Consider the following 15988-nt stretch of genomic DNA (forward strand, 5'->3'; position numbering starts at 1 on the left):
TAAAAGAAGTAATTGAAACATGCGTTTTACCTTTGGACCAATTAGCAGAAGAAGCTCAAGAAGCGAACAATAAGGAATATAGGAGGAATCGCGAGTATTTCAGCAGGAAAACAAGCAGAATTAACACCAATCGAGACGTACTTAACCGATTTCTGATAGGTTCAGATCCACTTCTATCTTCCAAATCAACAGTGCAAAATAGAACATGGGAGAAGAAACTTACTCGACGGAGGAAGATGGTTATGCGAATTTTATTTAGTCTTTAGAATATATTTAGGGGTGTAAAATATATTTCTTGTGTATTTAGAACAAAGTTGCAGTATTAAAAATAATATTTTTAAGGTAAATAAAGAAATAAATGATTTTTATAAATAATTAATGTTATTTATTTATTTAGAAATACGAAATAACATCTAATATTAACATTTTATGACACGTAAAATTAAAAAAAGATAAATCCACGCAAGATTGAATTAAGTTCTGCTAGATCTCGATAATAATACAGTGTGCGTCGTGGCCTAATGGATAAGACGTCCGATGCATTCGTGTTGAGCGATGCACTGGTGTTCGAATCTCAGGCGGGTACCAATTTTTCTAATGAAATACGTACTCAACAAATGTTCACGATTGACTTCCACGGTGAAGGAATAACATCTTGTAATGAAAGTTAAACCCACAAAATTATAATTTGCGTAATTACTGGTGGTGGGTACCTGGGTGGTACCTCTTGTGAGTGCGCACGGGTAGGTACCACCACCCCGCCTATTTCTGCCGTTTGAAGGGTGGGGCAGCCGTTGTAACTATACTTGAGACTTTAGAACTTATATCTCAAGGTAGGTGGCGCATTTACGTTGTAGATAATGGATTCCAGTAACCACTTAACAGTGGTTAGTGGGCTGTGAGCTCGTCCACCCATCTAAGCAATAAATGAAAAAAAATAACACCGTGGAATAAATTGGTTGAAGTTGAAAAACCGCAAAAGTTTTAATTATTGTTTATATAATGATGTATTGGATTGTCAGAGGCTTGTTTCGAAGTGGGTGGCGGCATTCACGTTGTAGCACCAATGGGCTCCGGTATCAAATTAATACGAGATAGGCAGAGAGCTCTTTCACACATCTAAAAACAAAAATACAAGTTGCGTATGTACATATTACAATGTTTTTTTTTCAGATTTAATAAACAAAGCCGTTAACACAATACTCAAAGATATAGAATATGCTCCACCTATATTTTCGGTCTACGGGATTTTCGTTTTTGACAAAAGTATAATTTTGTTTTTAATTGGTATTATCACAGGCAATATTATGACCGTTATACAGTTTTCCTACTGAATTATTGCGTACAGTACGACTCGGTGTATAAATATAATGTCAATTTGAATCAATGTTGGTTTGCAATGAAGCTACTAACGTGTTTTAAAGCTTGCTTTGGCAATTGACTTCACTGTAACATTTGTTTTCGCATGGGCACAGTTTGTTACAGAAGGCCTATCCTTTTTCCTTGGGCTGACCCAATCTACGAGCACCTAGGGTAGATAGTGATCTCTAGTTGCATCTCACACGAATGAGGAACTCTCCTTTAGATAAATTTATAATCCCTTTTAAACCTTTTATTATTAGCACAGCACCGGTTAAATAGAATCTCAAATCAAAGCCAATAAATATCCCATGTGACAAAATTCTACAACAGCTATTTATGGATTCCAATCAAATTCCATAGTTGCTAAACACGTAATATGCTGTAAATAATACATAGTATTTTGTGGATTTCTTTATTTTTTTGTAATGATTTTGATAGTCTCTTTTTGGTTTTGCTAAAATACTGATAATAAATTCTGTATCTATAGTTTGTGTTATTCCTTTTTTTTACCTAAGCTGATAGCCTTGAGAAGCTATTTCAGCGTAACCTTAACTAGTAGGTGAGTTCACGGGGCTCAAAGCCGTGCTTCGCAGAATCTACCACCTGATCGTAAACGCGACCCACTGAGAAGATCCGGGGAGAAACTCAGTGGGCCTGTGTGTGTGGGTTAATTTACTCGTCGAGCTCTTCGACGCAAGCTACGGGCTCGACGAGAACGATGACCGGTGTTATTCCTATTATATGTGTTAATAGTACAATGAAGAAATTTAGACAAATGAAAAAAGATTAAAATTTTTCCTGTTGTATTTATCGTAATACTGACCACAGACGTTAGAAATTTCTATTATAAAAAGGAGTAAGTAGGTATTTAAGAATTTTATTTAAGTTGAAAACGTTTTGTTTAATTCGTTGCATGGACTGCCCTATTTATGGTACCTATTAGGTATGAATGACTTTTTGGTGGTAACGCGAGGAGTGAAGTTGTTTGATTTGTTTTATTTTGTCTATTTAGTGTTTCTTCGGGTTTTGATGTGTAATAACGGTGGTTTATTAACTGTTTAGTATCTGTGAAAGTGCACAAATGTGGGAAAAAAACAAAGCCGCTGGACGTAGCTTCTCGGGATCCTCCAAAAAGTCCAATGAAAAAGTCTAAGTAAATGACCACCATTTTACTGAGATTATATTTCGTCCCATATCATTTCATGCCATGTTTCGTAATATTAATTAACTTCATTTCATTTCACTTCATATTACCATTTGCAGAGTTTATTACTACATTAATCAAATTACTTTCTCAACCTAATTTATCTATACCGTCCCACGCTGCTAATTTAATTCATACCTACTTACACTGATATTAATAATGGTCAACATGGACAGTTTCCTTCGTTTATTATTATTTATAAACTAAATAATTAAAACGGCGAATTATAAAAATCTTAATCTTAACAAAATAAAAAAGAATAAGCATGAATTCATAAAGCAAAATAAATCAACATTGACAGATCTAAACGCCACTCAAATTGCTAGGGTTACCATATGTATTTGAAATTGTTCACAACTTATGAGTTTAAAAATAAAAAAATAAAATACTGAATTGTCAAGATGATGTAGCACCGCAGACCCATAGACCTATATAGTTGGGACATGACATATTGTTCTATACGTACAATTGCTTATATAAATAGCACCCATTTTGAAGGCACATACATAAACATATATCTATCTCGTTCTTACTCAGCACTTTAACTCGCAGGAAAACAATATAACAGTATTTCAGTGCGTACATAAAATGAAACATGAATATACGTAAATGTCTCCGTCTCCGTTTAATGAGGCCGAAAATCCGCCATGTTTAGCGCGCCAAATGTCATTGTCACGTCAGTTCGGCCGTCTGTTTTGGGTTGTTCATTATTTATTCAAAAATTCAAATTCAAATCGATATCGATCGATATCGATTTTGATATGATATGATTATGATATCGATTTAATATGATTGCTTATATAAAATTTCTTATTTTATCATGCTTAAAACATACAAAAATAATAATTAAAACATATTTTATAGGATCTCAAGAAAGTCGTCGGAACTATCTAAATAAAATAGTTTTATAACACTATTGTCAACTCGTTAAATATTTAATAATTAAGTGATTTTAGAGAGGAAGTCACAAGGAATGACGTTTGTAATTTTATTAACGAATAAATGTTCTGTAGGTGTTTTTTTTTATCAGGCGGTCCCTTGATAAGTTTAAAATGTGAATCACTCACAAGTGAGAGTGATTCAAATGGTGCGGCGTACCTTCCTTGAGGTGCGCTGCGGTAGTGTGTTACGGACTTTAGTCAGCAAAACAATTAAAATAGATTGTAATAGTCTAAGAAAAACACGTACTCAAAATACGATAAAATTCAACATGCTAGAAATGGGCAGATGGCACTGTACTACGCCATATCTTTATGTTTTGCAGCAAACGACAACTTTATAAAATCAGTGTAGCAAATTTTAAAAATCGTCATATCGTTTACTTGGCAAATTTGAAGCACGAACTCGTCTTAGATTTCACATAATATCTAAATCACATCAACTTTGCACATAACAATATACTTACTTCCTATTAAAGTATAAATTCTACAAATACATTCACTCAACAATATTTAAAATAATATGAGCCAAGAACGTTTATCGATAAAACCTACTAACATTAAAATCTTCTGGGCAGCACTAAAACCGCCATGTTTTGTGGCCAGATCACGTCACAGTGGAACGAATTTTTTGTTGACGTTTCATTTCCATAGGTTTCCTACTTCAGTGCGCAGACCGAACACTTCATGAGATTCTTAGGACAAGGACGTAAATTAATAAATCAAATGTGTTGCAGTTGCTTTATTTGGTACGCATTTTACTAAAAATGAGGGGAAATAAAGAGAGAGGAAATTCTTAAGTTTTCACTGAAAATGTTTCATTAAAAAATCACAAGTGTAACTTCTTATTATAATAATAACACAACATACAATGCGATTGATAAGGTACTAAACTAGTAACAATGTTTCAACGAATTTTAGCGTATTTCTTACGGAGACGTTGAAAATTATTTTTGTAGTTGTAATGGTTTAAGTTCATTTTTTGTGAAATTGGATAAATAAATAAGTGTTTTAACAACAATTGTTTTATTACACAAACTCTAAAAATACACGTCATATAAATTTGTAAAATACTGTATTCGCCATTCTTATCATCTATACCCATTTCTTTTTACCTTAATAATTGATAAATGCTGTAAAAGCAATTTTGGGACAAAGGTTATTTTTAAAATAACTATTCAAATTAATCCAAAAAACAAAAAAAATGATTAAATTATTGATATTGGTAAAATTGTAATCATTTTTGAAAAAACAAAAAACACTTTTTATTTGTAACGCAATTATATAATATATTTGATATTCCTGCGACAATACAAATATCGCAACTTGAAGTTAAAAGCAAATTTTCATTTAAAAAAATAAATATCAAGATGAATTTGTTCGATCATGTCCTATTTTATTATTTAAAATTTATCTGTAAGGTTTTTTTGCGAAAATGTTTAAAGTTTTTGTAGGCCTTTTTGGCTTTATTTTACATAACAATATTGCTGTACAATTAACTAATATTTATCACTAACGAGAAATTGTATTATGTTATATTGGTTCCGTAAAATGCCTTTATGTCCACCTTAAACGGTAGCCGGAGTCTAGAGATACAACTAAGTGAATGCCCACCGATCACTTTGAGAAGTCGAAGTCTTAGTTTTTTTGTATAGCGGTTGTCCTAGCTTGGTGGATTGGAATGAGAAACTCTTGATTGTACTCTTGATAATACGCTCCACTAGTAAATAATAGTTTTAATAAGCAAAGCGTTGGTCTGGCTTAAAGCCTAATTTATCTAAAGCTGGGTTGCAAGCGAAGTTGATCATCGGCGGTGGACCGCACATCAGTACTAGAACATCGTTGGACGGCGGAAACAAATGGTCGCGGATCATTTCATCGTTGATGAAACCGGAGCTGTATTTCCAACCTGAGAAAAATAATAATTTTAATATTCCATATTGTATGACATTGTTTTGTTTCAAGGAAAGTGAATGGTCACTGTTGTATTTTAAGATTAGTCTGGAACATCTCGTAAATTTTGATACGTTTCATATTCAAGCAAGGGTTCTTTTTACACGCTTTTTATTAGCTTCACTTGTATGTATGTATGTTTGTAACTGACTCCTTTAGAGGCGATTTTGACCCACTTTAAGCGGTCAGATTTCATTCAAACTTTGTAGATTTATCGAGGACCGATGAGAATACACTTATTTAATATGATTATTCCATTATTCAATTTGCAGATTTTTTCCAATTTATATAATTTTTATCTATAGTCGATAAGGCAGGAATTGATGTTAAAATACTTAACAGTTTTAAAAATACGCTTTTATAGAAAATTTAACTAAAAAATAGAAAACAAATTTTAATAAATTTAAATTGAAAATAGTGTAAAATATATTTTATTGTAAAAAAAGCGTGGGGTGCTTTTTAAGATATTATTGAAATAATAATTCTTCTACTCATATCTGTCAGAACTATTATTTATTGTGTTATGTTTAAGTTATGTAAGTTTTCGTTTACAAGTCGTCGTGGCCTTAAAGGGTAAGACGTCCGGTGCATTCGTATCTAGCGATGTACAGCTGTTCGAATACCGCTGGCAGCACCAATTTTTTGTAATGAAATATGTACTTAACAAATCTTCACGATTGACTTCCACGGTAAAGGAATAACATCGTGTAGTAAATATAAAACCCGTAAAATTGTAATTTGCGTAATTACTGGTGGTAGGTGAGTCCGCACAGGCAGGTACCACCACCGTCCTGCCTATTTCTGCCATGTAGCAATAATACGTTTCGGCTTGAAGCGCAGGGCCAACTATATTGTAACTGTATTGAGGCTTTAGAACTCATATCTCAAGGTGGATGGCGACATTTACTTTGTAGATGTCTATGGGCTCTGGTAACTACTTAACACCAGGTGGGCCGTGAACTCGTCCACCCATCTAAGCAATAAATAATAATAATAAAGTGTAACAAAAACATACTTATACTAACGGCCAAATGTTATAGGTACATATCGACGCTTGAAAGGCAAACGTGACTAAGCGACAATGTGTGAACTTTACAGTAGACTAATTTAAAGTTGAAATAGCTGCAAAACAAAATTTATTTTAACGAATCTAGCTGTAGTAGAATCTAGGTAGTAGCTGTAGGATTGAAATTATTTTAATAGACCTAGTAATACATTTTTTTTGCGCATCGAATATGGTTATTGCCTATCATTTATGTACAAAGCAGTTATTGTCGCTTAGTCATGTTTGCCTTTCAAGCGTCGATATAATCTTCAACAAAGACATTCATTCTGGCCGAGAATCGAACATCGGAATACAGTACTTATTGCCGGTCTGTTGCTTCATTCACACTTTTGCATTCATGTTGCTTCTTCAGTCATTCATTCGTGCTACGCATGTAACATATTGAGCACGCCAGACGTTCTACACTTTCAACGCATATCTTCCGTTAGGATCAACTAATGGAGGTTGGTACGTTTAGGTTTTCTGTTAAATTGTACCTCCGAGATAATTGGATGCGAGCAATCAATATTGAATCATAAAATCGACCACTGAAGCCAGTGTTTGCATTAATGTGTTTTGTGATTTACACACAATAGATATATTGCAGAATGGTTATTTAGTAGAATTTTAGGTTAACCATAAGTTTTAATTGCACATTTTCTCTCCCCTATTTCGATGGTGGGATGATACATCCTTAATGAATTATTTCAGCGAGAATAAATTAAATCTAATGCGTAAACTTTATGTGAAACTTTCTGTACACTTACCATCCGTTGGCCGATCAATCGTGTACCAAACTTGAAACTGGGAAGGATGTTCCCTTTGGTATCTTTCTAATTCATCTCTAAGTAGAATGTCGTCTTCGCTTTGGTTCGCGAATAGCAGCTTCAGTTCGGTGCGGTCGTTGACGTCAGTGCATATATGTCGCACCAGCTGAAGCATTGGAGCTATACCAGTACCGCCTGTTTAAAATATTGGATATTATTACAAAATACTTCGGACAATGTAATATTATATGTTCGAAATTATACACACAACTAAAACTTTTCACTGGTGGTAGGACCTTTTGGGAGTCCGCGCGGGTAGGTACCACCACCCTGCCTATTTCTGCCGTGAAGCAGGAATGCGTTTCGGTTTGAGGGGTGGGGCAGTCGTTGTAACTATAATGAGACCTTAGAACTTATATCTCAAGGTGGGTGGCGCATTTCCGTTGTAGATGTCTATGGGCTCTAGTAACCACTTCACACCAGGTGGGCTGTGAGCTCGTCCACCCATATAAGCAAAAAAAAAAAAGATTAATTTATGTTTTTTTCAAAAGCCAGGGTTCCTATATACATCCTTTTTTTCCTACTTAAGCTGATGGTCTAGAGCAGTGATTCTCAAACTTTTATTTGATGCGGCACATATTGACCGATTTTAAAATTTGGCGGCACACATTAAACGATTTTAAAATTTGGCGGCACACAAAGAAAAAGATTTAAACTATTTACTTTCTAAAACACTACATAAAACGTTTATAAAAAAACATTAAATATACGAAATAAACTAATATATGCTTTAATAATATTTAAACGTTTAAAAAGGGATTAATTACAAGCTAATAATAATAAAAAAAAATGATACAATTTAATAATATTAACATCATTATATATTGGCAAAATTTGGCGGCACACAAAAGTGCCGCGGAACAGTGGTTGAGAATCACTGGTCTAGAGAGACCATACCAGCGTAACCTTAACTAGTAGGTGAGCTCACGGGGCTCAAACCTGACGATGTTGCTAACACTGGCCTTGCAAGAGCAGTGCTTCGCAGAATCTACCACCGGATCGGAAACGCGACCCACTGAGAAGATCAACATTATCGATATGTGAATGGATTTATGAAATTTTTATTTTATTTATTTATTCCCCAAGTTCATGATGATTTATTAAATTTTATTACGTTCATGATAAATGTTATCAAATGCAAAATCATTTATAATTAATTCGTAAATGTCAATTTAAACCGTAACCTACATTTATCCTATCACGTATTGAGATTGTGTTATCAATACAATAAAACTTAATGACCTGCAATCAAGTTCAATTTCTTGACGACAACTTTTGTAGGCGGATCTTTTCTTAATTTCTTAATGAGGAATGTTCCGTTTCCTGTGTACTGCAATCTCCCTGACGGTCCACGGACATCTATAGTATCATTTATCTTCATATTGTTCAAGTACTGAGACAGCTTCCCTCCCTCGGGAAACTTCGGATGTACATTCTTAAAGTATACCTGAAATTTAAATAGCAGTGCAATGTTAATTAATTTTATCAAAACGTTTTGATATATCTATAGTGAAACTTGCTTGTGATCGTGACATTAATTAGTTGAAAATAATTAGCAAATCACGACAAGCATTCGTGGACTACTTGATATAAAAAAGGCTCGAAGGGGTCAGAGTATCAGAGATCTCGCATTTTTAATTTCTACCTTCCCGATTAATTAGGGAATTAAACTTCAAATGACCTATGAGATTAGTATTAGAAATATTTTCGAACACAAAACCGGCGGTAGTAAGGGTGGTAAGATGATAAACATCGAAAAATCAAAATGGCTGCGTGCGTAATGCATTGTCTCAGAGCCGCGCGAGTGGTATCTGCAAGCTTCGTCTTACATTGCAGATTTAGGATTTTATTTAGATACCATTGTTTATTTAACGATCTCAGTTCCCACTTTATATGAAATAGTCACCAAATATATAGACGTTACAACATGATTGCCGCCTGCTCAGTTTCTGAACGTCAAAATGGCAGCGAGCGACGTCCGCCATGACACTTTTTAACTTTCAAATCCAACCGCCAAGAGCAACGGATCCATTGTATATTTCTCTTATATTAAGTCTTTAATTTGTCATTTAAGAGAAAAATAAATATCTAAATCAAATACACTCTATGCTCAATTACCACAACGCAAAACCGCCGCCTATCTTGGAGACAGGCCGTTTTCCAATTACAGCACAAAAGCGCATTATGCGGCATAATGCTCAACTAAGCTTCAGCATAATTCGGCATTGTGCGTCACTGAGTCGCATTATGCTCTGTAATTAACCATTACTTAATGGTAGTTTTCCAATTACTTAACCATTACTTAATGGTAGTTTTCCAATTACAGAGCATAATGCGACTCAGTGACGCACAATGCCGAATTATGCTGAAGCTTAGTTGAGCATTATGCCGCATAATGCGCTCTTGTGCTGTAATTGGAAAACGGCCATAAGCTCGAAATCTCAATTGCGTTGTTTATGAACTGTCTCACCTTTCAAACGAACGAATTCTTCAAACGAAAAGAAAGGATGGTAGTACCTACCCGCGCGTGCTTACAATACGCCCTACCAGTGAAGTACGTAACGAACCTTCATGGTTAGTTTGGTAAATTACTATTGTTTTCTGTTTACTATAATTTCGTAGTTAATTCCCGTTTGAATGAATCCCGTAGAATGATCTCTTTACACCATGTATACGAAGTTATTAGTATTAAAGTATACCTTAGAATATTTTATGTGCTCGGTTAATAATTAAAATAACAATGTTTACTATAATTTCGTGGCTAATTCCCGTTTTGCTTCTAGAATGATCTCTTTACACCATGTATACGAAGTTATTATTAATTAACATAAGAATATTTTATGTGCTCGGTTAATAATTAAAATAACAATGTACAGTTATTTACATTTACGGACTCACCTTGATAACCAAATCGACATAGCCTTTATCCTCATCGCTCGACACCGGCGTGTATGCTCTTATAACTAGGTCGTCGTCAATTTTTGCAGACAAATGAATATGTTGACCGATCGGTAATCCTAAAACATGAATTTGTTACGTTGTCACATTCCTGTTTAATTCAAATTAATTCTACGCCACAATATCATAACAGTCTACGCGTTGAATGATATAAGAAATAATTAAATAACAAATTGAGAACAGCCAGCAAAAGAAATACAACGAGCTTGTTTTTAATTATTATTTTCCTATTGATTTCGTATATTTTCTTTTAGTTTTTAAACGTGAGTGTGGAATTAAAAAAAGAACAGGAGAATATGTTTTGTAAAACATTTATATTGTCGACAAGATTTTTGGACAAAATGAATTTTTGTTTTCTTGAACTTGTAGGCAAACGTATGCTACGTTCCACCAAATACTGGGTGGTTACCGTCGGCAATGAACTTCAGCAATGTCAGCAATGCCAAGGGCAAGGCCAAGCCGTTGCGTACTTTTAAACTACCTTAGTTAATTTTTTTTATGTACTTGACTGATTGTAAGATCAAAAATTATTTAATTAAGACAAGCATTATATACTTATGCTATTTAGTATTCATAGAATCGTTCACTCTAGTTTGTGGAGAAGTAAAACTGAAAGCGGTAAAATTTATCATCCTGCCTATTTCCATCACGAAACTGAAGTCATAAGTTCCGGTCCAATGGGTGGGGCAGCTGTTATACGAGGGCTACACTGAATTTTTCCAAACCCATTAATGACCAAGTTTATTGTATTTATTACTTTCCATTCGCTCATATTATTATTGAAAATATAATTGATCTGAGGGCAAGTTTTTCACGTGTTGGTTGAAACTTTCAACCAACTTGAAAGCTATCTCGACTTTGATACCAAACCTCTCACGAAATCTTTGATTAATTCTCAAAAGCAATCTCAGAAATATTTTCGTTCAAAAACCACGAGTAGCATTCGCAATTCAAAAATTTATATGCAGTCAGGTTGTTGTTTACTGGCATATAAACATTATATCTTCATTTATTATCATGTGTAATACCTTTAAAAGTTATAAGCGCGTGTAGATATACTCGATAGAGATAATTGAAACTAGTTTTACGGTTAGTATCGCGTATATTATTTCCGACGTTTTGAATACTTAACAGTTTTTGTTTTCACGGACCACTTTGGTATTATTCGTCGACATGAAAATTGTGCTAGCTAGTTTCCGTCTAATTTTCCATAGATAATCGAAATAGCCAGCTACTTTGAATTTAAAATGCGAAATGTTCAAGCGAACGTGTGAACGAAATCACGATGTTAAGAGGATACCTGATTACATATAAAACAATCGCAACGTGACCCCACTTTGAGACATGAGATCTAAGTATCAATTTTATTGTATAACTGTTGTCTCACCAATCCAACCGGAGCGATAGACTGCTTTGTGGCAGAGATACGCAGGATAGTGTCATCTACCCGTGTGTGCTTATAATGCGCTCAAACAAACTGTAGTTCTTACTTACTATTCAACTATAATTTTATTAAATTACCTTTTTTATTCAATGACAGAATGTACGTAATTGTAGTGTTAAATTACCAAACATAAAATTACTATATGATAGCTTGATAGCGTGGCTTAAATAGATAACACCCAGACAACAATGAATTATAAAATTTGCTTTATCAGATTTCATAGAATTTTATTGATCCATTACCTACATTGATAAATATTTTAGAAAATTACTTAACTGTGGGATTGTTTTTATTTCTTTTTGAATGTAAAAAACTAAATAGGTAATTCGAAGGTTATTTTACGTAAATAGGTGGTAATACGGTGAGAAAACCAGATAAGTATTATTTTTAAATCGACTGCAAAAAAAGGAGGTGGTTCTCAATTCGACTGTATTTTTGTATCTGTTCCCTCAGAACTTTTTTCTAGGTGAACCGATTTTGGTTAATTCAGTTTTCATTTGAAAGCTGGTGCTTCTCATATCGTCCTGTTCAAGTTTATTACGATGGAATTATCCTTTTCTCATTTTTTTGTTACATTTTGTATTATCTATACAATGGTGGTAGGACCTCTTGTGAGTTCGCACGGCTAGGTACCACCGCCGTGACCATTTCTGCCGTGAAGCAGCAATGGGTTTCGGTTTGAAGTGTGGGGCAGCCGTTGTACTATTAAAACTGAGACCTTACACTCATATCTCGAGATGGGTAGCGGCGTTTACGTCGTAGGTGGCTATGGGCTCCGGTAACCACTTTACACCAGGTGGACCGTGAACTACTCCACCCATCTAAGCAATAAATAAATAAATAAATGTCTTCATTGTATTATAGTTATATAATATTATTGAGGGTTTTTGGATATTTATTACACAATGTTATTTGAACTTATTTGTTTTATACTGGAAGTTACTCCCGAACTTAGTAGGTAAGTATTTCATCAGAAAAATTGGTACCTATAGGGCCCTAAAGGATTTTAACACTGGCATAGTCGCATAGCATGATACAAGTATACACTGGCGTCTTATCCTTTAGGCCATGAGAACTTTTTTGGTATTTTATTTTCATTTCATAATATAATAAATAAAATTTATAATAGTTTATATATCATATATAATGTTATTTATATACAATACTATTTAGAAATGAGCGAAAATTAACAGTGAATAAATTCTGTCTGTCAGTTATCAATCAACTGTTTTGTAGATAAGACAAAGCATTGAACATTTTGTAGAATTAGATATAAAAAGGATACTTTGTTATCAATATTGTAAATTGTATCTGAAATATTTTAGTGAATTTGATAAGTTTCATAAAATTAGGCATCATATTAAATCATGCTTGTACTGTCTATTGATAATTAAAAACTAAGATTTCTGAAAATAATAGTTTTCATTTGACATATAAAAATTTAGTTACATATTTGTAGTGTTTAACTATAAGTCAGTTCCGAATAAAACCACTTTGATATACAGTTCAAATGGTACGATATGGCTATTTTTACCTTTAAGTTACAGCACTATAAAAATACTTACCCAATACATGTTGAGGAGACGGCAGTCCCAGTCTGAATCTCCTGGTGTCATGACTGATTTCTTCCCTTTCTATCAGCGGTAATGCATATTTTACGTTAGAATCTACTAATGTTATTAACTTTTTGCTAGATCCTTTAGATTTTTTTCCCCATAGACAATTGGCTATTACAGTTGCTAAGACTACCACTGATCCAACACCAAATATTATTGGTAGTACCTGAAACAAAAAGAAAAATGATCGCACTTTTTAATAGTTCATACTTTAGCAATGTTTCTATGGTTAAGTAATTATAACAAAATATAGGATTAAACAAATAACTAATTAAATTACTTTTAGGAAAACGTTCACATTTTACCAGTTTTTGTGGAGATTATAATTAAAAAATTGAACAAAACAAAGAAACCAACTCCCACAAAACAAAATGTATCATCGAGGTAGTTGAAGTCAATTCACAATAAGAATAATTCAAAACTACTGGACAGATCTTGATAAAATTCAAATACTTATAGTCCGCCACATAAGAAGCAGCAGTTTTCAAATTAAAAAATAATCATTAAAATTGGTTATCTAGAAAAATGTCTTGAGGTAGCACACGTTGTTGTAATGTATTAAATAAGTTATTTAACTACACAAGGAATTTTAAAGCAAATTCAAGTTTTTAGTGCCCCTGATTGCTGGGCTGAGGGTTGTGGGTTTGATTCCCACATTGGGTAAACCTTCTAGTGCTGAAACAGGTTTATTTTCTCTTCTGGGGTGTACTATTTTATTTAATCATAAATAACTAATAATATGTATCAATCCTTAGTTCTCATAGTATAGAGCAAGGTGGAGGACCGTGTGTGACTTGTTCTCGGTTCTTTCTATTATGATTACTTTTATGTTATTAATTAACTATAGCTGAGGTAGATCCATTACACACAAGGGAATCACATCTAATTATTTTCTCATCGCAAAAATCTATGAGCTCCTCCTTGTCCTTGTGACAATAAAAATCTATGACTATCCTTATGTCTATAAAAACTATTGAGTTTGTCTAATAGTAAAATTCAAAGCTATGAAATTAGATCCTACTAGTGAATCTATAGTTTGGTCTTCTTAGATTAACAAGAACTATACATTATTAACAGCTTTTTGTTTTCACCAAGTTCCCATCATCAGAGCTAATGATATGTTGTGGCAGTAAATTAAAATAGTATACAGAAATGTGACGAATGGCTTATGAATGGAAAAGCCTGAACCTGAATACCTAATACCTTCTTTCCCATAAAATGAAACTTTTTTGTAATAAAGGCTTTAAACTATTTTTCAGATTATTCGTATGATTTGAACTTGTTGTATGAATACATAACAGGAACTTGCGAATAATCAAAAAATTAGTGTGAATTGCTCTAAAATATTTAGTTGAATTTCATAAAAGACTTACAATTTTGATACACAAATGTATAAAAGAACAGCTTATCAATGATATGAATGATAAAATGCTTTATATTTATATGTATCTACTGAAGCGTAATATATGTTTTCATAGATTTGAATGTATTTTTTTAGACAGTTGAAAAGAGGTTAACAGCAGTTTTAAGCGTTTCGTGTTTTGATATTATGTTTGCTAAATTACAAATTAGAATTAGTGTTAATAGAATGACATGTTTAGACTTAATGCTTAGTGATAACATGAACACATACTGTAAAATTTTCAATGAAATCGAACACAGCCACTACTAAGTTATTCATATTGAGTATTTGAACAAATAACACAGAAAAGGTGTTTTGAGCTGCGTACAAGTCTTGTTCGTTAAACAATTATGAAATGACTGTTTCAATGTCATCTAGGTACAGCGCCTCCGACTCCTACTAAAGTAAATGAACTTTGAACTGTTCTTATCTTATTGTACATTAATTATTGAACAAAATTTGTAAGTAGGCTTGACATAGAACATGGGACGTAATTACTAACCGCACTTCCCGTTTCACTCATGTTTGCTCAAATACCAACTGACTGCTTAAATAACTAATACATACTTTTATTGATACGATTACATATCTACAAGATAAATATTATCAACTAAGTAAATCACTATTATTTATACATCGCTGTTAAACAAGCCTCTACTATTCAAGTGTTTATACTTACAATTTTAGAATTGATAGTCTGAAACATTTTATGTTCTTCGAATTCCTTAGAGTTCTTGGAAATCTAAATCACATACACCTGTAAAACAGCTGTATTATTGCATAATAAATAAGATTTCATCTCCGAACGTGGTGTCCTTGTCGTCGGCGAATGGCGTTTGGCGTACGCGTAGGCTGTGAGATAATATATTTTTGTTCTGGTTAAATACAAGCGAATGCTGCCATCCGCTGTTTTGGTTCATGACATTGTTTTCTAAAAATAAAATCCAGCGCTAGTTTAAATCCTATTTATGAAGCTCGAGATTTCAAAACTGCATTTTTGAAATAAGTTTTTGTCAAGCTATTCACGAATAGGTACCTGTCAACACCGGCCTCTGTAATTTTTAAACTTATTATTATTTTTTAATATAATTAATACCAACGTCATAAGTAAAAAGATTTCCTAGGACTTTATCATAAAAGAAGACTTAAAAAATCCAATCTCCAATTCTTTAGAATGTTTACTAGTAAAATCAAATTTACCCGCCAAATTCAATCATTGTGTTTGTTTTTTTACCTAGA

The 15988-nt window shown here is 33.2% G+C and overlaps 1 protein-coding gene across 3 annotated transcripts; it reads right to left on the bottom strand.

Moving 5' to 3' along the window:
• Window positions 1–4231: 4231 nt before the first annotated feature.
• On the bottom strand, window positions 4232–15779 carry LOC114245328 (NADH-cytochrome b5 reductase 2). Of its 3 annotated transcripts, none has more exons than XM_028177465.2 (6): window positions 15429–15779; window positions 13297–13513; window positions 10228–10346; window positions 8572–8776; window positions 7270–7464; window positions 4232–5413 (listed from the first exon to the last, which is right to left on the bottom strand). In XM_028177465.2, exons 1-6 carry the CDS (start codon window positions 15453–15455, stop codon window positions 5241–5243), a joined length of 936 nt encoding a protein of 311 aa, XP_028033266.2. In that variant the 5' UTR covers window positions 15456–15779; the 3' UTR covers window positions 4232–5240. The 3 variants fall into 3 exon arrangements, with proteins under 3 accessions (XP_028033266.2, XP_089588468.1, XP_028033265.2); XM_089732342.1 differs by lacking the exon at window positions 15429–15779 and adding an exon at window positions 15252–15407; XM_028177464.2 differs by lacking the exon at window positions 15429–15779 and adding an exon at window positions 14981–15136.
• Window positions 15780–15988: the final 209 nt, after the last annotated feature.

This window comes from Bombyx mandarina, chromosome 13 (genome assembly GCF_030267445.1).
Source record: "Bombyx mandarina strain Sakado chromosome 13, ASM3026744v2".
Taxonomy (NCBI): Eukaryota; Metazoa; Arthropoda; class Insecta; order Lepidoptera; family Bombycidae; genus Bombyx; species Bombyx mandarina.

Excerpts from the sequence above, each read along its gene's own strand:
- LOC114245328 (XM_028177464.2), bottom strand. The coding sequence starts at position 15,028 with ATGAATAACTTAGTAGTGGCTGTGTTCGATTTCATTGAAAATTTTACA. Across the intron at positions 10,347-13,296 it reads GTCTCCTCAACATGTATTGG|GATTACCGATCGGTCAACAT; the intron begins GTAAGTATTTTT and ends TTCATGTTTTAG. Across the intron at positions 8,777-10,227 it reads ATGTCGATTTGGTTATCAAG|GTATACTTTAAGAATGTACA; the intron begins GTGAGTCCGTAA and ends TTTAAATTTCAG.